This window comes from Oncorhynchus keta, chromosome 8 (genome assembly GCF_023373465.1).
Source record: "Oncorhynchus keta strain PuntledgeMale-10-30-2019 chromosome 8, Oket_V2, whole genome shotgun sequence".
Taxonomy (NCBI): Eukaryota; Metazoa; Chordata; class Actinopteri; order Salmoniformes; family Salmonidae; genus Oncorhynchus; species Oncorhynchus keta.
In genome coordinates, this window is record NC_068428.1 from 37,210,095 (window position 1) to 37,234,781 (window position 24,687).

The 24,687-nt window shown below is 45.9% G+C and overlaps 2 protein-coding genes and 1 long non-coding RNA gene across 6 annotated transcripts in view; 1 reads left to right on the forward strand and 2 right to left on the reverse strand.

Annotated features, from left to right (window-relative positions):
- The window catches only part of LOC118375367 (calmodulin-1), a 28,271-nt gene extending 19,427 nt beyond the window's left edge, over positions 1-8,844 (reverse strand). The window contains exons 1-2 of the mRNA XM_052524138.1: positions 8,457-8,844; positions 126-156 (exon numbers count right to left, since the gene is read on the reverse strand). Coding sequence (XP_052380098.1) covers positions 126-156; positions 8,457-8,459 — 34 coding nt within the window. The 5' untranslated portion in view covers positions 8,460-8,844. The remainder of the gene's footprint in view (positions 1-125; positions 157-8,456) is intronic.
- A 4,791-nt stretch (positions 8,845-13,635) lies between these two features.
- LOC118375366 (26S proteasome regulatory subunit 4-like) lies at positions 13,636-22,955 on the reverse strand. The gene is made up of 11 exons (XM_035761894.2): positions 22,864-22,955; positions 22,348-22,401; positions 22,116-22,212; positions 21,111-21,235; positions 19,970-20,155; positions 18,463-18,591; positions 18,064-18,160; positions 17,608-17,797; positions 17,225-17,376; positions 16,671-16,825; positions 13,636-13,938 (listed from the first exon to the last, which is right to left on the reverse strand). The coding sequence occupies exons 1-11, from the start codon at positions 22,864-22,866 to the stop codon at positions 13,804-13,806; spliced, it is 1,323 nt and encodes a 440-aa protein (XP_035617787.1). The 5' UTR covers positions 22,867-22,955; the 3' UTR covers positions 13,636-13,803.
- Positions 13,945-15,849, forward strand: LOC127931432 (uncharacterized). Of its 4 annotated transcripts, XR_008141116.1 has the most exons (5): positions 13,945-14,322; positions 14,695-14,756; positions 14,787-15,251; positions 15,282-15,622; positions 15,747-15,849. It is a non-coding gene; the product is annotated as an uncharacterized LOC127931432 (long non-coding RNA). The 4 variants fall into 4 exon arrangements; XR_008141113.1 differs by having other exon boundaries at positions 13,945-14,756; positions 15,313-15,622; XR_008141114.1 differs by having other exon boundaries at positions 13,945-14,756; positions 15,344-15,622.
- Positions 22,956-24,687: the final 1,732 nt, after the last annotated feature.

The window sequence follows — 24,687 nt, forward strand, 5'->3', positions numbered from 1 at the left end:
GTGTATATGTGTGTGTATACATGTGTATATGTGTGTGCTTTCCCTGTATGTCTGTGTGTGTGCTGTTTATTAAATGAGTCAGCCGTGTTAAAAGCATGCTGGAGTGATTACTCAGTGGTTCCTACCTGCGATCTGTTCCTCTGTTAGCTGATCGGCCTGAGGAAAAAAAAGAGGGAGAGGGAACCAACATCACTCAATACCAAACTACTTAACCATGTTCTCCTGGCTGTCACCTGCCCCACGGTGAGGACACTGTTCAAGGCTCAGACCAGGGACCTCTACAGACCAGTGACTTGGATGGGGAACCAGAATATCCCCCACCTTGGCCCAGACAGAGGCAACCTTGGCCCAGACAGAGGCAACCTTGGCCCAGACAGAGGCAACCTTGGCCCAGACAGAGGCAACCTTGGCCCAGACAGAGGCAACCTTGGCCCAGACAGAGGCAACCTTGGCCCAGACAGAGGCAACCTTGGCCCAGAGGCTAGACTAGCCTGGGATGTGTTCAGTCAGTGGACACAAAAACATGTTTTTGAAACAGAAAGACTGTTCTTATTGACCAAGCTCAGGTAGTACATAGCATTTTCTCCCTTCTGAACATTACCCAGATAGAACCGACTCTGTTTAAAATGTGTTTTGTCCTATTTCATGATTTCTGGCCCTGGCCTGCTGGAACATGAAAAAACAATGGCTGTAGGGGTGCATTCAGTTGGCTTGGTCTGCCTGACTACCTCCCTGTATGTTCTCTGTTAGTGCTATTTAACAGCTGAGTCAGAGGTGTGTGAGTGACTTGGCAGCACTTCTTTTTAGTAGTGACCCACAGATGAATGACGTCTTTAGAGTTTAGACACACAGGGCCACAGCTTTCAAACAAACATTCACACAGTGGCAGCAGCAGCGTAGGTCTTACGAAAGCACCTAAAGCCTGTTGGTGTGTGGGGTGTGTGGGGTGTGTGAGTGAATGGTTAATCCCACAGGTGCCCCCAGATTGGGAAAACATGCTTATGATTATGGCAAACAAACCACTGACGTAACAGAGTGCCTGGTGCTGGTAGTGAGAAAAACAGAACACACACACCCTCTAAGTGACATTTCCCTGTATGCCAATAGTTTCCATCACCAGGTTTCCTGTGAAATTAGTCACACAGAATAGCAACCAGTTCTGTCACAAAGTAGAAGAAATATCCTACAGCATGTGTCTAGGCTTTATAGATAGATCTGTGTGTATTCAATATCTGGGGTTTGAGAACACTAAACATAGACCTGCCTCAGTCCACAACATGAATGGTCACGTGACACCATGACACAACCACCACTCCTTGTAGCGTAGGCATACAGTGTGTGTGGGGTGAGGTTTCCCTTCCTTGTGATAAGGTCTGTTGGTTCTGATAAATCACGCAGAGCAATGGAGAAGGGGATTCATCTGATGTCCTAGACCTCAACTTACATTATTTTGTTTTGGAGATGCTCTTTAACTTCGACTGATAGCAAAATCGACATGGCTCTGATGCTGCGTCACTGGCCCAGGTCCATACATGAGCTGACGTGATTCAATAAAATGGAGGACAGCCTTTGCTTTCCTTTCCTCATTCTTCTAGTCTCCCTCGTTCTCTCCATCTGTGAGGTTTGTGAAATGTTGTGTCTCTATCTAACTGTTCTTCCCTCTGAAAGGCTGGGCGTTGGGTGGGTTCAGTGGCAGAGATCCTGTGGCTGTTTCTCAGACAGTTAGGCCTCACCGTGCTGCTGCACAGCCAGGCCTACACCCGCCCATGCCTTTCCATGACTGGGCCTCACAGTGCTGCTGCGCGACCAGGCCTTCTCCAGCCCTTCCCTTTCCTTTCCTTTCCTTTCCTTTCCTTTCCTTTCCTTTCCCTTGGCATGGCAAGGTCTGCCTGGAACCATGCCTACACTCCTACTACAGGCCTTTCCTCTCTGGGGCTCCCTCCCTCCCTCGCTCTTCTGGCCAGTCTAGCAGGAAGGCAACAGGGGCTGGGTGGATGTGCAATCTGTTGGTAGGCAGCAAAGTACTGGTGAATTTACACAACACAGAACAACCCCAATGACCACAGACACACTCCCTCTGATTCACCATGTCCTATGGACATGAGGGTGTTGTGTCAACCTCAGTATGGGACTAGAGACAGGACTCAACAGGCTGACACACAGCCCCCCTTAGTATTCTGGTGTCTGTCTTTAGGTTACAATACAGGCTTGGGATTACAGCAGTAGATTACAGGAGAAACTAGCTAGCTCAGTCTGGTATGCAGTGCACCATTCTTCTCAAACCTCATTGACAGGGCAGGTATTATTCTGGTGTTTCTGCTCTCTAGGCTACAGTTTTACAGCAGTAGGCTACAGTTTTACAGCAGTAGGCTACAGGAGTGTAGGTAGTGTCAGCGGAGGCACCATACAATATATGGACTATGCAAACCAACAGGCCTCTTTCAAAGAACCTGCTTCCCCTATAGCTTATCAATATGACTCATAACAAAGGAAACCCTTAGTCCCCGGGGAAACACTACACACCCAAAACACACACTTTTGTACCGGGAGGCTTTTCAGCTCATAATGTGCTGTACGTGTCTTTTGTTTTAGTCCAGCTGGTCACCAACCAGCAACACCAGCAGCTAACTAACTGCTGTCTGCAGGATAGGACCAGGCCATATTGACCTGAGTGGTGGTTTGAGTTCAGTCTACAACTGGGTCCTGTTCATTTGGGCACACAAGGGAAAGCTTTTTGCAACGGAAAAATGAAAAATAACGTTATTATTGGAGTCCCCTCCCTGTAGTCCCTCCCTGTTTCAGTCAGGTGCCTAAGGAACGAACACAATCCTGATAGCAGTTTACACACAGACCCGTCCATGCCTGGATGGGACCATTTGCCAAGCAAATAAATTATTCAATGCACTGGATCACATGTCCTCTAAGTTACTCCACGTGCACCAGCAAACAAGGCGGGAACAGGACTAGGATAGGCCCGTTTACACTCAAGACTACTTACACGACACAGGACTAGGATAGGCCCGTTTACACTCAAGACTACTTACACGACACAGGACTAGGATAGGCCCGTTTACACTCAAGACTACTTACACGACACAGGACTAGGATAGGCCCGTTTACACTCAAGACTACTTACACGACACAGGACTAGGATAGGCCCGTTTACACTCAAGACTACTTACACGACACAGGACTAGGATAGGCCCGTTTACACTCAAGACTACTTACACGACACAGGACTAGGATAGGCCCGTTTACACTCAAGACTACTTACATGACACAGGAATAGGATAGGCCCGTTTACACTCAGACTACTTACACGACACAGGAATAGGATAGGCCCGTTTACACTCAGACTACTTACATGACACAGGAATAGGATAGGCCCGTTTACACTCAGACTACTTACATGACACAGGAATAGGATAGGCCCGTTTACACTCAAGACTACTTACACGACACAGGACTAGGATAGGCCCGTTTACACTCAAGACTACTTACATGACACAGGAATAGGATAGGCCCGTTTACACTCAAGACTACTTACACGACACAGGAATAGGATAGGCCCGTTTACACTCAAGACTACTTACACGACACAGGACTAGGATAGGCCCGTTTACACTCAAGACTACTTACATGACACAGGAATAGGATAGGCCCGTTTACACTCAAGACTACTTACATGACACAGGAATAGGATAGGCCCGTTTACACTCAAGACTACTTACATGACACAGGAATAGGATAGGCCCGTTTACACTCAAGACTACTTACATGACACAGGAATAGGATAGGCCCGTTTACACTCAAGACTACTTACATGACACAGGAATAGGATAGGCCCGTTTACACTCAAGACTACTTACACGACACAGGAATAGGATAGGCCCGTTTACACTCAAGACTACTTACACGACACAGGAATAGGATAGGCCCGTTTACACTCAAGACTACTTACACGACACAGGAATAGGATAGGCCCGTTTACACTCAGACTACTTACACGACACAGGAATAGGATAGGCCCGTTTACACTCAAGACTACTTACACGACACAGGAATAGGATAGGCCCGTTTACACTCAAGACTACTTACACGACACAGGAATAGGATAGGCCCGTTTACACTCAAGACTACTTACACGACACAGGAATAGGATAGGCCCGTTTACACTCAGACTACTTACACGACACAGGAATAGGATAGGCCCGTTTACACTCAGACTACTTACACGACACAGGACTAGGATAGGCCCGTTTACACTCAGACTACTTACACGACACAGGACTAGGATAGGCCCGTTTACACTCAAGACTACTTACACGACACAGGAATAGGATAGGCCCGTTTACACTCAAGACTACTTACACGACACAGGACTAGGATAGGCCCGTTTACACTCAAGACTACTTACACGACACAAGAATAGGATAGGCCCGTTTACACTCAGACTACTTACATGACACAGGAATAGGATAGGCCCGTTTACACTCAAGACTACTTACATGACACAGGAATAGGATAGGCCCGTTTACACTCAAGACTACTTACACGACACAGGAATAGGATAGGCCCGTTTACACTCAAGACTACTTACACGACACAGGAATAGGATAGGCCCGTTTACACTCAAGACTACTTACACGACACAGGACTAGGATAGGCCCGTTTACACTCAGACTACTTACACGACACAGGAATAGGATAGGCCCGTTTACACTCAGACTACTTACACGACACAGGAATAGGATAGGCCCGTTTACACTCAGACTACTTACACGACACAGGAATAGGATAGGCCCGTTTACACTCAGACTACTTACACGACACAGGAATAGGATAGGCCCGTTTACACTCAGACTACTTACACGACACAGGAATAGGATAGGCCCGTTTACACTCAGACTACTTACACGACACAGGAATAGGATAGGCCCGTTTACACTCAAGACTACTTACACGACACAGGAATAGGATAGGCCCGTTTACACTCAAGACTACTTACACGACACAGGAATAGGATAGGCCCGTTTACACTCAAGACTACTTACACGACACAGGAATAGGATAGGCCCGTTTACACTCAAGACTACTTACACGACACAGGAATAGGATAGGCCCGTTTACACTCAAGACTACTTACACGACACAGGAATAGGATAGGCCCGTTTACACTCAGACTACTTACACGACACAGGAATAGGATAGGCCCGTTTACACTCAAGACTACTTACACGACACAGGAATAGGATAGGCCCGTTTACACTCAAGACTACTTACACGACACAGGACTAGGATAGGCCCGTTTACACTCAAGACTACTTACACGACACAGGAATAGGATAGGCCCGTTTACACTCAGACTACTTACACGACACAGGAATAGGATAGGCCCGTTTACACTCAAGACTACTTACACGACACAGGAATAGGATAGGCCCGTTTACACTCAGACTACTTACACGACACAGGAATAGGATAGGCCCGTTTACACTCAAGACTACTTACACGACACAGGAATAGGATAGGCCCGTTTACACTCAAGACTACTTACACGACACAGGAATAGGATAGGCCCGTTTACACTCAAGACTACTTACACGACACAAGAATAGGATAGGCCCGTTTACACTCAGACTACTTACATGACACAGGAATAGGATAGGCCCGTTTACACTCAAGACTACTTACATGACACAGGAATAGGATAGGCCCGTTTACACTCAAGACTACTTACATGACACAGGAATAGGATAGGCCCGTTTACACTCAAGACTACTTACACGACACAGGAATAGGATAGGCCCGTTTACACTCAAGACTACTTACACGACACAGGAATAGGATAGGCCCGTTTACACTCAAGACTACTTACACGACACAGGACTAGGATAGGCCCGTTTACACTCAAGACTACTTACATGACACAGGAATAGGATAGGCCCGTTTACACTCAAGACTACTTACACGACACAGGACTAGGATAGGCCCGTTTACACTCAGACTACTTACACGACACAGGACTAGGATAGGCCCGTTTACACTCAGACTACTTACACGACACAGGACTAGGATAGGCCCGTTTACACTCAAGACTACTTACACGACACAGGACTAGGATAGGCCCGTTTACACTCAAGACTACTTACACGACACAGGACTAGGATAGGCCCGTTTACACTCAGACTACTTACACGACACAGGACTAGGATAGGCCCGTTTACACTCAAGACTACTTACACGACACAGGAATAGGATAGGCCCGTTTACACTCAGACTACTTACACGACACAGGACTAGGATAGGCCCGTTTACACTCAGACTACTTACACGACACAGGAATAGGATAGGCCCGTTTACACTCAAGACTACTTACACGACACAGGACTAGGATAGGCCCGTTTACACTCAGACTACTTACACGACACAGGAATAGGATAGGCCCGTTTACACTCAGACTACTTACATGACACAGGAATAGGATAGGCCCGTTTACACTCAAGACTACTTACATGACACAGGAATAGGATAGGCCCGTTTACACTCAAGACTACTTACACGACACAGGAATAGGATAGGCCCGTTTACACTCAGACTACTTACACGACACAGGAATAGGATAGGCCCGTTTACACTCAAGACTACTTACACGACACAGGAATAGGATAGGCCCGTTTACACTCAGACTACTTACACGACACAGGAATAGGATAGGCCCGTTTACACTCAGACTACTTACACGACACAGGAATAGGATAGGCCCGTTTACACTCAGACTACTTACACGACACATCCATCTCAATTGAGACACACTGTTTGCACTTCAATAGCTGTATTGTGTTGAAGTGTACGGTAGGCCTACACAGAGGTTCACGCACAGATTCAACTTTTCAAAAGCTCCATTTATATACTCCAATTATTACCGTAGTATGCAACATGAAACCTACGGCATGCCGTTCAATACCATATATGGGATATTTGTTCCCACAGAGAAAAATGTAGTTTATATGTCTTGACTTCCCCAGAGCTGTGAACGACCCATAGGGCAGAGAATCAATATACTGACTGGGAGAGGCCTTTTCCTTGCTTCAACACACCCTGCTGCATCACTTCTACATCAGGACTGACATTTGGCTGAGAGATGCTTTTATATGGAATTTAATGAGCTCGATTCCAACATTGTGGACTGTTTGACAGTTATACAGTGAAGTTTGAAATGCATTGCTGATTTAATCTGATAATAATTCCCATAAAACAATCTTGTAACTGCAAACGGATTTGATAAGGAAGACAACAAACAAATACTGTATTCTGCATTTAAATTAATTTATTAATACCAAACAGACCCAGGACTGAACAGCTGTTGATGTTCTTGCCTAGGTTACTGTACAGTGGGCTGCCTATGTGACTGCCAAAGAGCTTTGGCGACTCGATGAAACGAGAAGCATCATAGCATTTGCATTGAGAATTTGCAAAAGACAACCAAATCAGTCGGCATTACATTGACATAAACGGAGCGTGAAGAAGCATCCGAAACATTCTAACTACTGTACTGCAAACTACTGTACTGCAGAACGCCAGTGGGCCAAACTATATACAATGTTGCAATTTGTCTGATTCCCCCCCATTTGAGGTAGATGTTGGGATTTATGTTACGGATCAGAGGCGAAAGATAGATTGTTGCAATTATCATCATCATCATCATCGTCTCTAGGCAGCCAGACACGATGATGCAACATCGACAAAAGCAGCTAATCGACCTATCGAACTACTGAATTGATTAATTTGCCTCAAAATTAGATTAATCTTAATCAATATCATACAGGAGTTGATATATGTAACTCGATCGCCAGTTAATAAAACGGGTTATCAATCATAGACACATGACATATATCAGCAGCATCCCCCATATTCGTAGTGCGCTACTCCATTCCAGCCTACACACAGAGACTCTGAATTGTAATAACTTTTAGCTACAGATCTATGCTGTAATCATCTAGTATAACTTGCTAGTTATCCCGATGCTATTAATCTAATCGGATAATTCGTTCAATCTGCACTGTGCAGCAGCAACATGGGACATGTTAGCTACATGCAATGAAGTATATATCATTGGCTACATGCCCCGATATTGCCATCGAGCCAGCTAATATGCCGTAAGAATTGCGCAGTTATCGCGGAATCCCCGCTCCACGGAAAACGTCCGTCCAAATCTAATCAACTCACCACCGAGGCTACATTAAATATCCCATGCAACGGTTACATAATAGCTGCAAAATAGCACGCCATTTGATGGTCCTAATTTAAATCCAGGTAAAATAACATTATGTAAATCTATGAGTGGCAAAATAGAGGATTTCCTCAAATCTTTAACAATAGCCCCATTCATTTCCCGTTATATCGTGGCATTGAATGCATTGACAAATGATCTAAAAAGGAATCGAAATACATACCATGTTTGATGGATCTATGCTGATTATCTATGAGGCAGACTAGGAGTGTGCTCGTTCTTTAGATGGAGTTTCCACTAGCGGGATAGAGGTGTATATTCGCCGTGGTTAGAATGGGGACTATGTATCCTTCCGCGACCCGACCCGAGCCCAGCATGTAGTAGTGGCTAGAATGGATACAGCTTTTGTTCAAATGTACTTTTCGTAGCAGGTTTAGAATTTACGCAGCAGGTTAGGATAATTAATGTACCAGGTTAGGATGATCAGGTTAAAGTTAGGAAAATCTAAATCTATGGTTAGTTAAAATAAAATATACCTTTGAAGTCTATTTGACAAAAGCTGTAGGCCATCTAGACAATACCCCAGCCTGTTCACTCACTTCCTTATTTCTCCAACTGCAGATACTGTGTTTAAGTCCCTCCCACTACAAGGCGGAGACGTGTCAATCACAGGACCGCCCTGCGTCTTCTGTAGTTATAGCAGGCCTGTTGTGCACATTGTAGACTGCACATCCCCTCATTTCAATTATGATTTGCGCCATAGCGCACCAACTCTCCATACACTACGGCAAGAACAGCCAAGAACATTATAAGAGCCACCAAGGTCATTTGAGACAGTCCTTGGTGTGTTATTATTTTATTAGGGATTTAACCCAACCCCTCTGAATCATAGCTGCCTAATCAAGATCAACGTCATCGGCGCCCGGGGAACAGTGGGTTAACTGCCTTTTTCAGAGCGACAGATTTGCACATTGTCAGCTCGAGGATTCGATCCTGCAAACTTTCGATCACTGGCCCAATGCTCCTACCTGCCACACCTATTATAGGTCTTGCTAACTCTAAACTATATGTCTCATTCAAGTCATTTTACAAACCTTGCCTTAAAGACAACATATTAGGCCTATAACCTGTGCAACATAATGCCTCCTCGTGAATAAGGACCCTGTATTTTGACGCAAAGACATAATTCATCACACTACATCAACAAGTGAGCCGGTGAATAATTGAGAAATACATTTCGCATTAGTTACATTATGACTATCAATGATACTTCGAAAGGCCATAAAATCAAACTAAACTTTTCGGTCTCTTCTCTAATACAAAAGTTCTACACTGGACTATTTTACTATAGCGGAAGGATACTCGTAGTGTATAAAGTCGCTACCTGGCTGACGCTGGATAATTTGCAGTTTCGTTATGTGACGCTGCGTCTGATTGGTTAGAGCAGACCCGCAATATTATGTACTGGCCGCAAGTATTGGCTAGGTCGGACCTGCATTGCACCAGTAACGCTAGATGGAAATCCCATAAATGTAACAAAGTTAAAACCAATACGATTTACGCCCATAGTTTGTCCAATCGGCTCATTTAGTTAGATATGGAGATTACATTGTGGTTTACTAAAAGCTTTGGAAATGTAAGTATTTTGTGACAGCGAAAAGGACTACCGGGCAGACAATGCTGAGATTCTATCCTGGGAGGTGCAAGACTTTCCATTGGATGATACGCTGCCTACTAGAAAATCATGTATAAATGTAAGAACGTAAGACTGGAGCGTCATCGTTGCGGTGGTGTAAATGCCTTTAATGGGGGAAAACACTGCTCTCTATATTTTATTTGAGAAGTTTTGCCTGCATAATAGTCCGTATGTTGTGTTTGTTGCTTATGTTGTAAATTCTACCTATTTCCTAGTGAGTTGAGTATGCTAAATATCAAATGTTTTCAATGAAGGCTATTTTAGGATTGGCATAGGCTACAGTAGCTTATTCTGCAGATGGTGTTCAATTTCTGAAGGCAAATGTCAGATTTTATGCGACATTTGTTGGCCAAGAAGTGTGACCAGCCTAATTCTCATGTCCTGTCTGTCAGTGTACTTTTTTATAAAAACGCGCCACCTTGTGGTGGATGATGAGAATGATCTCTCCCTCTGGCCACAGAGAAATCCATTTCAGATCAATTCAATCTGTCAGAACATTAGTCTTTGAATAACCTAGGAAGTGTCTGCCTGAAATGAAGTTTAAAAAAAAAAAAAAGTCAGCTTCGAAACAGAAGTCGATGACAGCCTGACTGAAGAGACGTCCTCAGATACAGTGTGTCCATGATCTTTACCTCTTCAGTTGACTGAGACATCACTGAAAGGTCAACCTCCGTATCTGCCAATGACTCCACCCTGCAGAGAGAGAGAGAGAGATTCCACCTGTCCACTTCCCACTCTGTCAGTTGACCCGTCAAATCTCAGTTCAGTGGTACACTGTGCATTTGATATCAATAAAAAATTCTGAATATGAAATGTCCAGAGCATGGAAACAAGATGGTTAACCTTTGTCCTTTGACACTTTCACACTACATAGGCTTTATTACACAGTAATAACTGGGGGGGGGGCTAACACCACGGTCTAAGGCACTAGAGGCGTCACTACAGACCCCGGTTTGTTTCCAGGCTGTATCACAACCGCCTGTGATTTGTGCTGCGCCCTATGGGACTCCCATTGGCCCAGCGTCGTCTGGGTTAGGTCGTCATTGTAAATCATTTCTTCACTGACTGGCCAACTTAAAATTTAGAAACACCAGTAGTTATAACCACGTAGGCTAGGCCTACACATTCACCACCAACCGTCTCCCCTGCCTGCTGGCCTGGTGTGGCTCAGCTCAGTCACTCTATTATCCATGGTAGGCCAACCGTCTCCCCTGCCTGCTGGCCTGGTGTGGCTCAGCTCAGTCACTCTGTTATTATCCGTGGTAGGCCAACAGTCTCCCCTGCCTGCTGGCCTGGTATGGCTCAGCTCAGTCACTCTGTTATTATCCATGGCAGGCCAATCGTCTCCCCTGCCTGCTGGCCTGGTATGGCTCAGCTCAGTCACTCTGTTAATATCCGTGGCAGGCCAACCGTCTCCCCTGCCTGCTGGCCTGGTATGGCTCAGCTCAGTCACTCTGTTATTATCCATGGCAGGCCAACCGTCTCCCCTGCCTGCTGGCCTGGTGTGGCTCAGCTCAGTCACTCTATTATCCGTGGTAGGCCAACCGTCTCCCCTGCCTGCTGGCCTGGTATGGCTCAGCTCAGTCACTCTGTTATTATCCATGGCAGGCCAACCGTCTCCCCTGCCTGCTGGCCTGGTGTGGCTCAGCTCAGTCACTCTGTTATTATCCGTGGCAGGCCAACCGTCTCCCCTGCCTGCTGGCCTGGTATGGCTCAGCTCAGTCATTCTGTTATTATCCATGGCAGGCCAACCGTCTCCCCTGCCTGCTGGCCTGGTATGGCTCAGCTCAGTCATTCTGTTATTATCCGTGGCAGGCCAACCGTCTCCCCTGCCTGCTGGCCTGGTATGGCTCAGCTCAGTCACTCTGTTATTATCCATGGCAGGCCAACCGTCTCCCCTGCCTGCTGGCCTGGTGTGGCTCAGCTCAGTCACTCTATTATCCGTGGTAGGCCAACCGTCTCCCCTGCCTGCTGGCCTGGTATGGCTCAGCTCAGTCACTCTGTTATTATCCATGGCAGGCCAACCGTCTCCCCTGCCTGCTGGCCTGGTGTGGCTCAGCTCAGTCACTCTGTTATTATCCGTGGCAGGCCAACCATCTCCCCTGCCTGCTGGCCTGGTATGGCTCAGCTCAGTCATTCTGTTATTATCCATGGCAGGCCAACCGTCTCCCCTGCCTGCTGGCCTGGTGTGGCTCAGCTCAGTCACTCTGTTATTATCCGTGGTAGGCCAACAGTCTCCCCTGCCTGCTGGCCTGGTATGGCTCAGCTCAGTCACTCTGTTATTATCCATGGCAGGCCAATCGTCTCCCCTGCCTGCTGGCCTGGTATGGCTCAGCTCAGTCACTCTGTTAATATCCATGGCAGGCCAACCGTCTCCCCTGCCTGCTGGCCTGGTATGGCTCAGCTCAGTCACTCTGTTATTGCCTGCTGGCCTGGTGTGGCTCAGCTCAGTCACTCTGTTATTGCCTGCTGGCCTGGTGTGGCTCAGCTCAGTCACTCTGTTATTATCCGTGGCAGGCCAACCATCTCCCCTACCTGCTGGCCTGGTGTGGCTCAGCTCAGTCACTCTATTATCCGTGGCAGGCCAACAGTCTCCCCTGCCTGCTGGCCTGGTGTGGCTCAGCTCAGTCACTCTGTTAATATCCATGGCAGGCCAACCGTCTCCCCTGCCTGCTGGCCTGGTATGGCTCAGCTCAGTCACTCTGTTATTGCCTGCTGGCCTGGTATGGCTCAGCTCAGTCACTCTGTTAATATCCATGGCAGGCCAACCGTCTCCCCTGCCTGCTGGCCTGGTATGGCTCAGCTCAGTCACTCTGTTATTGCCTGCTGGCCTGGTGTGGCTCAGCTCAGTCACTCTGTTATTGCCTGCTGGCCTGGTGTGGCTCAGCTCAGTCACTCTGTTATTATCCATGGCAGGCCAACCGTCTCCCCTGCCTGCTGGCCTGATGTGGCTCAGCTCAGTCACTCTGTTATTATCCATGGCAGGCCAACCATCTCCCCTGCCTGCTGGCCTGGCTCAGTCACTCTGTTAATATCCATGGCAGGCCAACCATCTCCCCTGCCTGCTGGCCTGATGTGGCTCAGCTCAGTCACTCTGTTATTATCCATGGCAGGCCAACCATCTCCCCTGCCTGCTGGCCTGGCTCAGTCACTCTGTTAATATCCATGGCAGGCCAACCGTCTCCCCTGCCTGCTGGCCTGGTGTGGCTCAGTCATTCTGTTATTATCCATTGCAGGCCAAAGGTCTCATTCCAGTGTTGCATTTGAACTGCGTGACTGATTTAACAAGGGGATGTCAGAGAGAAAGAGGGCAGGGCTGCATGCAGCATTTTCACTCAAGCAAGCGTTGTGCTGAGTACCAAGTTACACTTGGCCCCACATCAAGAGCAGTTAAATCAATGTTGCTTTTCTGCTGCATGAATCAAATGAACTGCAGTGGCTCAGCCGCAAAAAAAAAAGACGCGTTAGTTTGTGAACTTAAATTAAGATATGACGATTATTTCTGGAGTTAATGAACCACAGTTATTGAATTGACCCACAAGTGGGAATGATGCAGACGGTATGCCAAGTAACACTGCTTCTACTGTAGCCGAGATTTCCAGGCTTCTCCAAACGGTTAAGACACTAGCTACGCAACACTACCTCTACTAAAGTGAGATAACATGGAGGGGAATATATAATCATATGGGACAATGAATAACAACACTTCTCTCACATTCTTGTATTTATTGTCTGTCATATCATAGCACATAAAGGTAGACAGTGGGAGTGTTGAGTCCAACGTAACATGCAACAAAATATATCAAAACTCCGTTCTGTGAGGAGACAGCCAGACTCCTCTCTTTCACACTGCGGACAGGTCAGGGGTTATAGGTTAGAGGTACAGGCCCTCTGGTGTGCCCTCCTGTTTCTTGTACAGCACATTCTCCTTGGACTTCTTGAAGTCTTCGTTGGTGACCTTCATCCTGCGCTCTCTCAGGGCCATGAGGCCAGCCTCAGTACAGATGGCCTGAAGGATGAGAGGACAGGTTAGTCTCAGAAGATTATGGCTTTCAAATACAGATAGAAATGGAACAGAAAAAGAGCCCTGTTCAGACGGTTTCAAACTGTATCCTCGTCTCCATTTCTTTAAACAGATCACTGATTTAACATGGTAAAATAGATATAGTGGGAACATAGGAATGAGGGAGGAACAAAAGCTGTACTGTAAAAGTAAAGAGCTGTCACAAGAGGGCAGCACAGTCAAGTCAATGGGAGCTTATGTTCCAAACATCGTACTCCTCTGGTGTGCATCGAGGCACTAATGTGTTCTACAGCCCTGTTTCCCCTAGGTAATGTGTTCTACAGCCCTGTTTCCCCTAGGTAATGTGTTCTACAGCCCTGTTTCCCCTAGGTCATGTGTTCTACAGCCCTGTTTCCCCTAGGTCATGTGTTCTACAGCCCTGTTTCCCCTAGGTAATGTGTTCTACAGCCCTGTTTCCCCTAGGTAATGTGTTCTACAGCCCTGTTTCCCCTAGGTAATGTGTTCTACAGCCCTGTTTCCCCTAGGTAATGTGTTCTACAGCCCTGTTTCCCCTAGGTAATGTGTTCTACAGCCCTGTTTCCCCTAGGTAATGTGTTCTACAGCCCTGTTTCCCCTAGGTAATGTGTTCTACAGCCCTGTTTCCCCTAGGTAATGTGTTCTACAGCCCTGTTTCCCCTAGGTAATGTGTTCTACAGCCCTGTTTCCCCTATGTCATGTGTTCTACAGCCCTGTTTCCCCTAGGTAATGTGTTCTACAGCCCTGTTTCCCCTAGGTCATGTGTTCTACAGCCCTGTTTCCCCTAGGTAATGTGTTCTACAGCCCTGTTTCCCTAGGTAATGTGTTCTACAGCCCTGTTTCCCCTAGGTAATGTGTTCTACAGCCCTGTTTCCCCTAGGTAATGTGTTCTACAGCCCTGTTTCCCCTAGGTAATGTGTTCTACAGCCCTGTTTCCCCTAGGTAATGTGTTCTACAGCCCTGTTTCCCCTAGGTAATGTGTTCTACAGCCCTGTTTCCCCTAGGTAATGTGTTCTACAGCCCTGTTTCCCCTAGGTAATGTGTTCTACAGCCCTGTTTCCCCTAGGTAATGTGTTCTACAGCCCTGTTTCCCCTAGGTAATGTGTTCTACAGCCCTGTTTCCCCTAGGGCATGTGTTCAACAGCCCTGTTTCCCCTAGGTAATGTGTTCTACAGCCCTGTTTCCCCTAGGTAATGTGTTCTACAGCCCTGTTTCCCCTAGGTAATGTGTTCTACAGTCCTGTTTCCCCTAGGTAATGTGTTCTACAGTCCTGTTTCCCCTAGGTAATGTGTTCTACAGTCCTGTTTCCCTAGGTAATGTGTTCTACAGCCCTGTTTCCCCTAGGTAATGTGTTCTACAGCCCTGTTTCCCCTAGGTAATGTGTTCTACAGCCCTGTTTCCCCTAGGTAATGTGTTCTACAGCCCTGTTTCCCCTAGGTAATGTGTTCTACAGCCCTGTTTCCCCTAGGTAATGTGTTCTACAGCCCTGTTTCCCCTAGGTAATGTGTTCTACAGCCCTGTTTCCCCTAGGTAATGTGTTCTACAGTCCTGTTTCCCCTATGTCATGTGTTCTACAGTCCTGTTTCCCCTATGTCATGTGTTCTACAGTCCTGTTTCCCCTATGTCATGTGTTCTACAGTCCTGTTTCCCCTATGTCATGTGTTCTACGGTCCTGTTTCCCCTATGTCATGTGTTCTACAGTCCTGTTTCCCCTATGTCATGTGTTCTACAGTCCTGTTTCCCCTAGGTCATGTGTTCTACAGCCCTGTTTCCCCTAGGTCATGTGTTCTACAGTCCTGTTTCCCCTATGTCATGTGTTCTACAGTCCTGTTTCCCCTATGTCATGTGTTCTACGGCCCTGTTTCCCCTATGTCATGTGTTCTACGGCCCTGTTTCCCCTAGGTAATGTGTTCTACAGCCCTGTTTCCCCTAGGTAATGTGTTCTACAGCCCTGTTTCCCCTAGGTAATGTGTTCTACAGCCCTGTTTCCCCTAGGTAATGTGTTCTACAGCCCTGTTTCCCCTAGGTAATGTGTTCTACAGCCCTGTTTCCCCTAGGTAATGTGTTCTACAGCCCTGTTTCCCTAGGTAATGTCTTCTACAGCCCTGTTTCCCTAGGTAATGTGTTCTAAAGCCCTGTTTCCCCTAGGTAATGTGTTCTACAGCCCTGTTTCCCCTAGGTAATGTGTTCTACAGCCCTGTTTCCCCTAGGTAATGTGTTCTACAGCCCTGTTTCCCTAGGTAATGTGTTCTACAGCCCTGTTTCCCTAGGTAATGTGTTCTACAGTCCTGTTTCCCCTAGGTCATGTGTTCTACAGTCCTGTTTCCCCTAGGTCATGTGTTCTACAGTCCTGTTTCCCCTAGGTAATGTGTTCTACAGCCCTGTTTCCCCTAGGTAATGTGTTCTACAGTCCTGTTTCCCCTAGGTGGTTTTCAAACATCTGTAAGGCAACACTCGGAGCTAAAAAACACACAACATTCAATTGAAACCAATAGAGGCCAGTCATTTTGGACATGCACAGTGCTTGACTGGGGGGCCTACCTCATGTAGGTATTGGTAGTGGGAACCCTGGACAGCCATAGTGTGCGTTTGAGATGGACTACATTACAGTCAGACTGCGCAGAACTACTAATGATCCTGCAAAAAAAGTGCCCCTGGCCCACAGCGGTGGTGGTGGAGGAAACCCTGGCCAGCCGTATTACCTTGATGTCAGCTCCTGATAGGTCATCTTTAGCTAAGATCAGGTCGTCCAGGGTGACGTCGTCTGCTACGGTCATCCTGCTGGTGTGGATGTTGAAGATCCTCCGCTTGGTCTTCTCATCAGGCAGGGGGAACTCGATCTTCCTGTCAATCCGCCCTGGAAGAACCACATAACCAGGGGGTGAGGAGGGCATGGAACATCACAAAGAGAATGGCTGTTCGGTTCTACTCATTCCGATTCTAGAATAGAATACTTATTGAGATGGACTCAACAGTGTGTGGAGATAAAGGTTGCTTTGCTTAAATGGTGAATGTGAATGTTGTTGCTTTTGATTTGAGTTGTGTAGAAGAGCTTTGAGATCTGTTGTTCACTAATAAAAAGGTCAAGCTCTGGAGTTCAGAATGAGGAAATTAAATCTGCATTCATTTTATAGTAGAATCTCAATCCTCAATATACACCTTTATCCCTGTCCAAGTGTACAGCTCTATTGGTCCATTCATATATCAAATGTCCAAAATAGGCTCCATTTTTCAGATCCTGCTGAGAGCATCTTACCAGGCCTGATGAGGGCAGGGTCCAGAGTCTCTATCCTGTTGGTGGCCATGATCACCTTCACATCTCCTCTAGAGTCAAAACCATCTAGCTGGTTGAGAAGCTCCAGCAAAGTCCTCTGGATCTCCCGTTCTCCTCCAGAGTTAGAGTCATATCTGTGTGTGAGAGAAACACACAGTGGATAGTCCGAGTAGAGAAACAGTCCTGGGTTGTGTTCATTAGGGCACACAACTGAGGAAGATCTAAAACGTTTTACAATGGAAAATAAACACATGTTCAGGTAGTCCCTCTCCGTTTCAGTCTGTTTCCTTCCACTACCGTGCCTAATGTACACAACTCTGGAGCCCTGGTGTTACCAGTGGATCCAACTGGAAGTATTTTAGTACCTTTTAGTGCCGATAGCGTCTATCTCATCGATGAAGACAATGGACGGTGCGTGTTCCTCTGCCACCCTGAACAGCTCTCTGACCAGCTTGGGCCCGTCCCCCAGGTACTTCTGAATCAGCTCAGAGCCCACCACACGCAGGAAGGTAGCTGACGTCTGGTTGGCCACCGCCTTGGCCAGCAGGGTCTTACCTAACACAGAGAGGCAAACAGAGACATCAGCAGAGAGACACAAACAGGCTCACACCGTTCATTACGTCATAGGATGTCTGTTTGCCTGTACATACTGCTCGTTGCTATGCATGTCTCAGGGATTATCTATGTTGTTTTGGTGCTTCTTGTTGTGTAAACAGTTTTGAACAACTTTGGAAATAATTTCCTCTTGAATAACCAGGAACATTTTTCTAAAACAACTTAGCGTAGAAGAATGTGAATGGTTAAATATTGATGTAACTCACCAGTGCCAGGTGCTCCATAGAGGATGACTCCTTTAGGAGGCTTGATGCCCATCTCCTCATAGTACTCAGGGTGGGTGAGAGGCAGCTCCACGGACTCCTACAGTACAACATCAACTGTTATTATGGCAGTCACCATGAAATGTAGTGTTAACGCACATGTGGAGTATAGTATGTCCCTCCCCTCTCAAGCTGTTTATACTGGTTAGTTACAGGGTAAAGACATGGTTATTACCACTGGTAGTTACTGTGTTACAGCTTGTAGTGTTAGAAAGTCTATGTCGTGTTATAGAGTGTGTTATGTAGGGTGATGCCCTCTGTTGTGCCTTGATCATGTGGAGCTGGCTGTCCAGACCTCCTATGTCAGATAGTAGCTGTGTTATAAAGGCTGCTGTCTTGTACCTTGATCTCCTGGATCTGGCTGTCCAGACCTCCTATGTCAGCGTAGGTCTCCTGAGGGGCCTTCTCCACCTTCATCACCGTGACCAGGGGATCAGTGTCGTCCATCAGGACACCAATCACAGCATGGACCTAGAGAACAAATATGGAACAGAGTCAATCAACGTCACTCACACATAACAGAAATACTTTCCCCCACACAATGGGGACTTTGGCTTAACACACTTATATTGTCAAAGATTAAAAACATAAAACATCTCGGATTACAATGCAATTAATTAATGTAAAAACTATTAACGACAACAAAAAGCCAAATTCAGAGGCTACATTCCTGACTATGGGTAGACAGTTTTCTTTACTTCGTGGTTTAGTACAGAGCAGATATCAACTCAGTTAAAAAAGAAACATCCCTTTTTCAGGACCCTGTCTTTCAAAGATAATCCGGGAAAAATCTAAATAACTTCACAGATCTTCATTGTAAAGGGTTTAAACACTGTTTCCCATGCTTGTTCAATGGGGCGTCAGGGTAGCCTAGTGGTTAGAGCGTTGGACTAGTAACCGGTTGCAAGTTCAAACCCCCGAGCTGACAAGGTACAAATCTGTCGTTCTGCCCCTGAACAGTTAACCCACTGTTCCTAGGCCGTCATTGAAAATAACAATTTGTTCTTAACTGACTTGCCTAGTAAAATAAAAAATAAAATAAAAAAGACCCATAAACAATTAATGAACATGCACCTGTGGAACGGTCGTTAAGACACTAATAGCTTACAGACAGTAGGCAATTAAGGTCACAGTTATGAAAACTTATGACACTAAAGAGGCCTTTCTACCGAGTCTGAAAAACACCAAAAGGAAGATGCCCAGGGTCCCTACTCATCTGCGTGAACGTGCCTTAGGCATGCTGCAAGGAGGCATGAGGACTGCAGATGTGGCCAGGGCAATAAATTGCAATGTCCATACTGCGAGACGCCTAAGACAGAGCTACAGGGAGACAGGACGGACAGCTGACCGTCCTCGCAGTGGCAGACCACGTGTACCAACACCTGTACAGGATAGGTACATCTGAACATCACACCTGCGGGACAGGTACAGGATGTCAACAACAAGTGCCCAAGTTACCCCAGGAATCCCTCCCTCCTCCATCAGTGCTCAGACTGTGTGAGAAAGGCTGGACTGAGGGCTTGTAGACCTGTTGTAAGGCAGACATCACCGGCAACAGTGTCTGTTAGTGTCTTAACGACCGTTCCACAGGTGCATGATCATGAATTGTTTATGGTTCATTGAACAAGTGGAAACAGTGTTTAAACCCTTTACAATGAAGATCTGTGAAGTTACTTGGATTTTTACGAACCGGGCCCTGAAAAAGGGACATTTATTTTTTTGCCGATTTTATATGTCAGTACCTTGTGGTTGAGTGGTACAGAGCAGATATGTCAGTACCTTGTGGTTGAGTGGTACAGAGTAGATGTCAGTACCTTGTGGTTGAGTAGTACAGAGTAGATGTCAGTACCTTGTGGTTGAGTAGTACAGAGCAGCCGGGCTCCAGCAGGTCTTTGTCTACGAAGGAGAGGATGCTGACATAGTGCTCTGACCCTACTGACGTAGACACGATGGCATGGTTGTCATCAATGATCTCCTCCAGGTTCCCCACAGACATGGGTGTTCCCCTCAGGTCATCCACCTTGGACCTCTCCTCCTGCAGAACAGACACAGGAAATACATGGAAGACAACTTATGAGTTGAATTGACATAGCCTAAGGCATGTTTCTCAATTAAATCAAGTGATTCATTATTATCCCGTGAAAAGGGAAATTAATTTAGCAGACACGTGGTTGTCCCACCCAGCCATCTTAAGATGAATGCACTAACTAAGTGGCTCTGAATAAGAATGTAGGCTAAATTACAAAAAATATATATTTTTAAGTAAAATGTCCTACAGAGTTTACTGTATCAGTACCGTTTCTCCTTTAGTGGTTTCATCTGATAAACTACAGTAATATAGTATTATACATACATACATACATACATACATACATACATACATACATACATACATACATACATACAATATGGTATTACAAACTCAGCGGACAGTTTATTACGTACACCCATCTAGTACCGGGTCGAACACCCCTTTACCTCCCCCGAACATCCTGAATTCTTTGTTGCATGGAAATGTGGCTCAATTGGTATCAAGGGAACTAATGTGTGCCAGGTAAACATTCCCCACACCATTTCACCACCGCTACCAGACTGTACTGTTGACACCAGGCAAGATGGGGCCATGGACTCATCCTGCTTACGCCAAATCTTGACTCTGCCATCAACAGGAACCAGGATTTGTCGGACCAGGCAATGTTTTTCTCTCCTAAACTCTAGATACTGTCATGGATAAAAAAGCCCAGGAGGCCGTTTCGGAGATACTGAACACGACTCGCCTGGCACCGACGATCACGCCACGCTAAGAGTCACTTAGGTCACTCATTTTGACCATTCTAACGTGCAATCAAACAATAACTGAATGCCTGGATGCCTGTTTGCCTGCTTTAACTAGCAAGCCACGGCCACGTGGCTCACTGTCTGTAGGAACTAACCATTTTCGTGAACAGGATGGTGTACCTAATAAAGTAAAATATATCTGTAGTCAGTACCTCCTGTTTTTCCTCCAGCGGTTTCATCTGCTCCTGGTTCCTGATGAACTCCTCCTCCATCAGCAGGTAGTCTTTGATCCTCTCCTGCTTCAGCAGCTTCAGACGGCAGTGGGTGTGAGGGGTGACTGCATAAGTCAGGGAGAAACACACAGAGCATACGTCAGGGAGAAACACACAGAGCATACGTCAGGGAGAAACACACAGAGCATACGTCAGGGAGAAACACACAGAGCATACGTCAGGGAGAAACACACAGAGCATACGTCAGGGAGAAACACACAGAGCATACGTCAGGGAGAAACACACAGAGCATACGTCAGGGAGAAACACACAGAGCATACGTCAGGGAGAAACACACAGAGCATACGTCAGGGAGAAACACACAGAGCATACGTCAGGGAGAAACACACAGAGCATACGTCAGGGAGAAACACACAGAGCATACGTCAGGGAGAAACACACAGAGCATACGTCAGGGAGAAACACACAGAGCATACGTCAGGGAGAAACACACAGAGCATACGTCAGGGAGAAACACACAGAGCATACGTCAGGGAGAAACACACAGAGCATACGTCAGGGAGAAACACACAGAGCATACGTCAGGGAGAAACACACAGAGCATACGTCAGGGATCAAAACCGACACACAAGTCATTATTTTTGTCCACCCAAAGTTTCTGGGGTGGTGGTGGTGTTAGTTTTGGTCTAAAAAGACTGACATCACCAGGAATTCCTAAAAAAAAATCTGTTTAGGAAATCTGTTCCCAAGTATTCCCACGAATAAAAATATGTGTTATGGCCCCCGCGGCTGAATCTAGTTGCCTACCCTTGCCATACATTATGAATATTATTTCTCTTGACAAGCGAGTGAGTAAGAAATTACAAAGCTAGAGTTGGGAATGACATACAGAAAAACATGTAAAACACCAAGCTAGATATTGAGTTTATAGGTTATTTATAAAGATAACCATTTCCCTAAGCGAGGGGACATTAGTTACGCTACCTAAAGGTAGCTTGCTGGCCGCATCTGGTCCCTTGCTTTTCTTCTTCCTCTTCCCAACTCTAGTGGGGATGGGAGGCTCATACTTCTTCTTCTTGTCCTGTTGGCATATGATATGGTGACATGTTTTGTGGCAGTAGAATAATGCAGGTCAACACAGAAATCTGAAAGATCCAGCTGGTAGCTATAGAGATGGCGTTGTCAGAGGCTCTGATTGTTGCCATGTCATGCTCACCTTGTCATCCTTCTTGCCTCCACCAGGTCCATGGCCCCCACTTTGGCTTTGACCCTGAAATCATAAATACACACATTAGCTACATATCCTGGAGGTAGAATCAATCAATCGAGGCACCTTGAATCAGGCTTATTGTTGGTAACGTTAGACTTTATTAGCTAGCCGACATATTTAGTTTCTTTAAGTTGGCCAGCTTTAGTTTATTTAAGTGCGATTCGTAATTGCCGCTATGTATTTCCTGATCGGGGAATCAACATGCTAGCTAGTTAGCTATCGGCAAACTGAACGCTGTAACGTTATTCAACGTAAGAGTTAACAGCTCGCAAGCTATGGTAGCTGACAATAATGAGGGTTTTATACAACGAAGGCGTTTAAAAAAATGTAACAAATACATAAAATGGTGTTTTATGTATACATTTAAAAGCTACATCTTTAATATTAAGCTACAAAATCCGGTAAATTCTTGTAATATCTTATCAAAACATGAGCCAAAAAGAAATCTGCTTGCTCACTCACCATTGTTGCGTGTCGCTCTAAATTGACGTCACTACGGTGAATAAGGGATCTGGCATGAAAACTTTACGAGGCTTCGTTGATCTTCTTCTTCGATGGGGTATAAAGGGAGTTGGCATCCAATTTGAATGGTGCATTACCGCTACCAGCTGGGCGGGGTATTGAATTAGAAACATTGCAGGAAAGGGGGAAAACGATATCATACAAAATTAAACACATCAACTAAGAAAACCCACTTCTTCAAATCACAGTCCACTCCAAAATACATCCCTACACAGGCTCAGAGGTCTGTGATGACGGAACATTCACTAACAGGATTTCTTGCACGGCCTCGGCTGTGAAATCACAAAAGACCCCAAAACGTTGAGCGGCATTCACAATGATTCAAATTGTCTTAGACTTATTCTCCACTTGTGCTGTACAGTTTATGACCACTGTAATAAAAAATACTAAGTCCACCTTTTAAAATGTAGCATTTCACTATCCCTCAGTTGATGAGGCTTTCTTTGATCCAATGGCAACCACCTTCTTCTTCTTCCTTCGTCTTGGAGTGCAGTTTATAACCAATGCAAAAAAAAACGATACAAAGTCCACCTTTTTGTCAGGATGTCAGGATCCCGTTGGCGAGTAGCATTTACTGCTTTCTTTAATCCATCTACCATGGTTTCATCAACGTTACTCTCTTCTTCCACTCTGGATAGGAGACTCACATAACCCAAATATACAGTAGGAGTCAAACGTTTGGACACACCTACTCATTGAAGGGTTTTTCTTAATTAAAAATATATATTTTATACATTGTAGAATAATAGTGAAGACATCAAAACTATGAAATAACACATATGGAATCATGTAGTAACCAAAAAAAGTGTTAAACAAATCAAAATATATGTTATATTTGAGATTATTCAAAGTAGCCACCCTTTGCCTTGATGACAGCTTTACACACTCTTGGCATTCTCTCAACTAGCTTCATGAGTTAGTCAGTCACCTGGAATGCATTTAAATTAACAGGGGTGCCTTGTTAATTAAAAGTTCATGCGTTTCATTCCCCATCAAGCTGGTTGATGAGGCTCTGGATCGGCACCACGTCCCAGGCAAGATCAGAGATCTCATACTGGACTAATAAAAACAGTTTCAGTTTGAGAGTCACATTTGGATCCACAACATCGGAATGGCACAGGCTTGAGAAAGGAATCATCCCAGGCTGCATCATTTCAGTGAAACTGTTCGCCCTTGCCATATCAGCTGAGGTGGTCTGGCATGTGACACCCTCCTATCAGAACCTTCATGGACGACTTGACTTCGACAATAACATCTGTCCCAGGGAGTAGGTGGATTCAGAAGCGGTTGGATAAGTTTGTCGACCTGGGGGAACGGATGAGCTTAAAGCCAGCAAAGTCTAGATCCCTGGTGCTGAAGATGGGGAAAACAGTGGACAAGTTCCACTTCATCATTCAAGACACATAGATCCCATCCGTCACAGAGAAACTGGTAAAGAGTCTGGCCAAGCTGTTTCACAGCAGCCTGAGGGATACATCATCCATCAAGACATCCAACCAGGAGCTAGAAGAGTGGTTGGCTGCAGTGGACAAGTCAGGTTTACCTTGCAAGCTCAAGACCTGGATATCCCAACATGTCCTGCTACGAAACCTTTGAGAGAAGAGTCAGCAGCTACCTCCGCAAATGCCTGGGATTACCGTAAAGCCTGAGCAGCATCGCCCTGTACAGTCAGAAGAACAACTGAAGCTACACATACAAGGTGCAATACAGGGAGACAAGACAAAAGTCTCCTAGGCCGGTATAGAGGCGAGGACAGGAATTGGA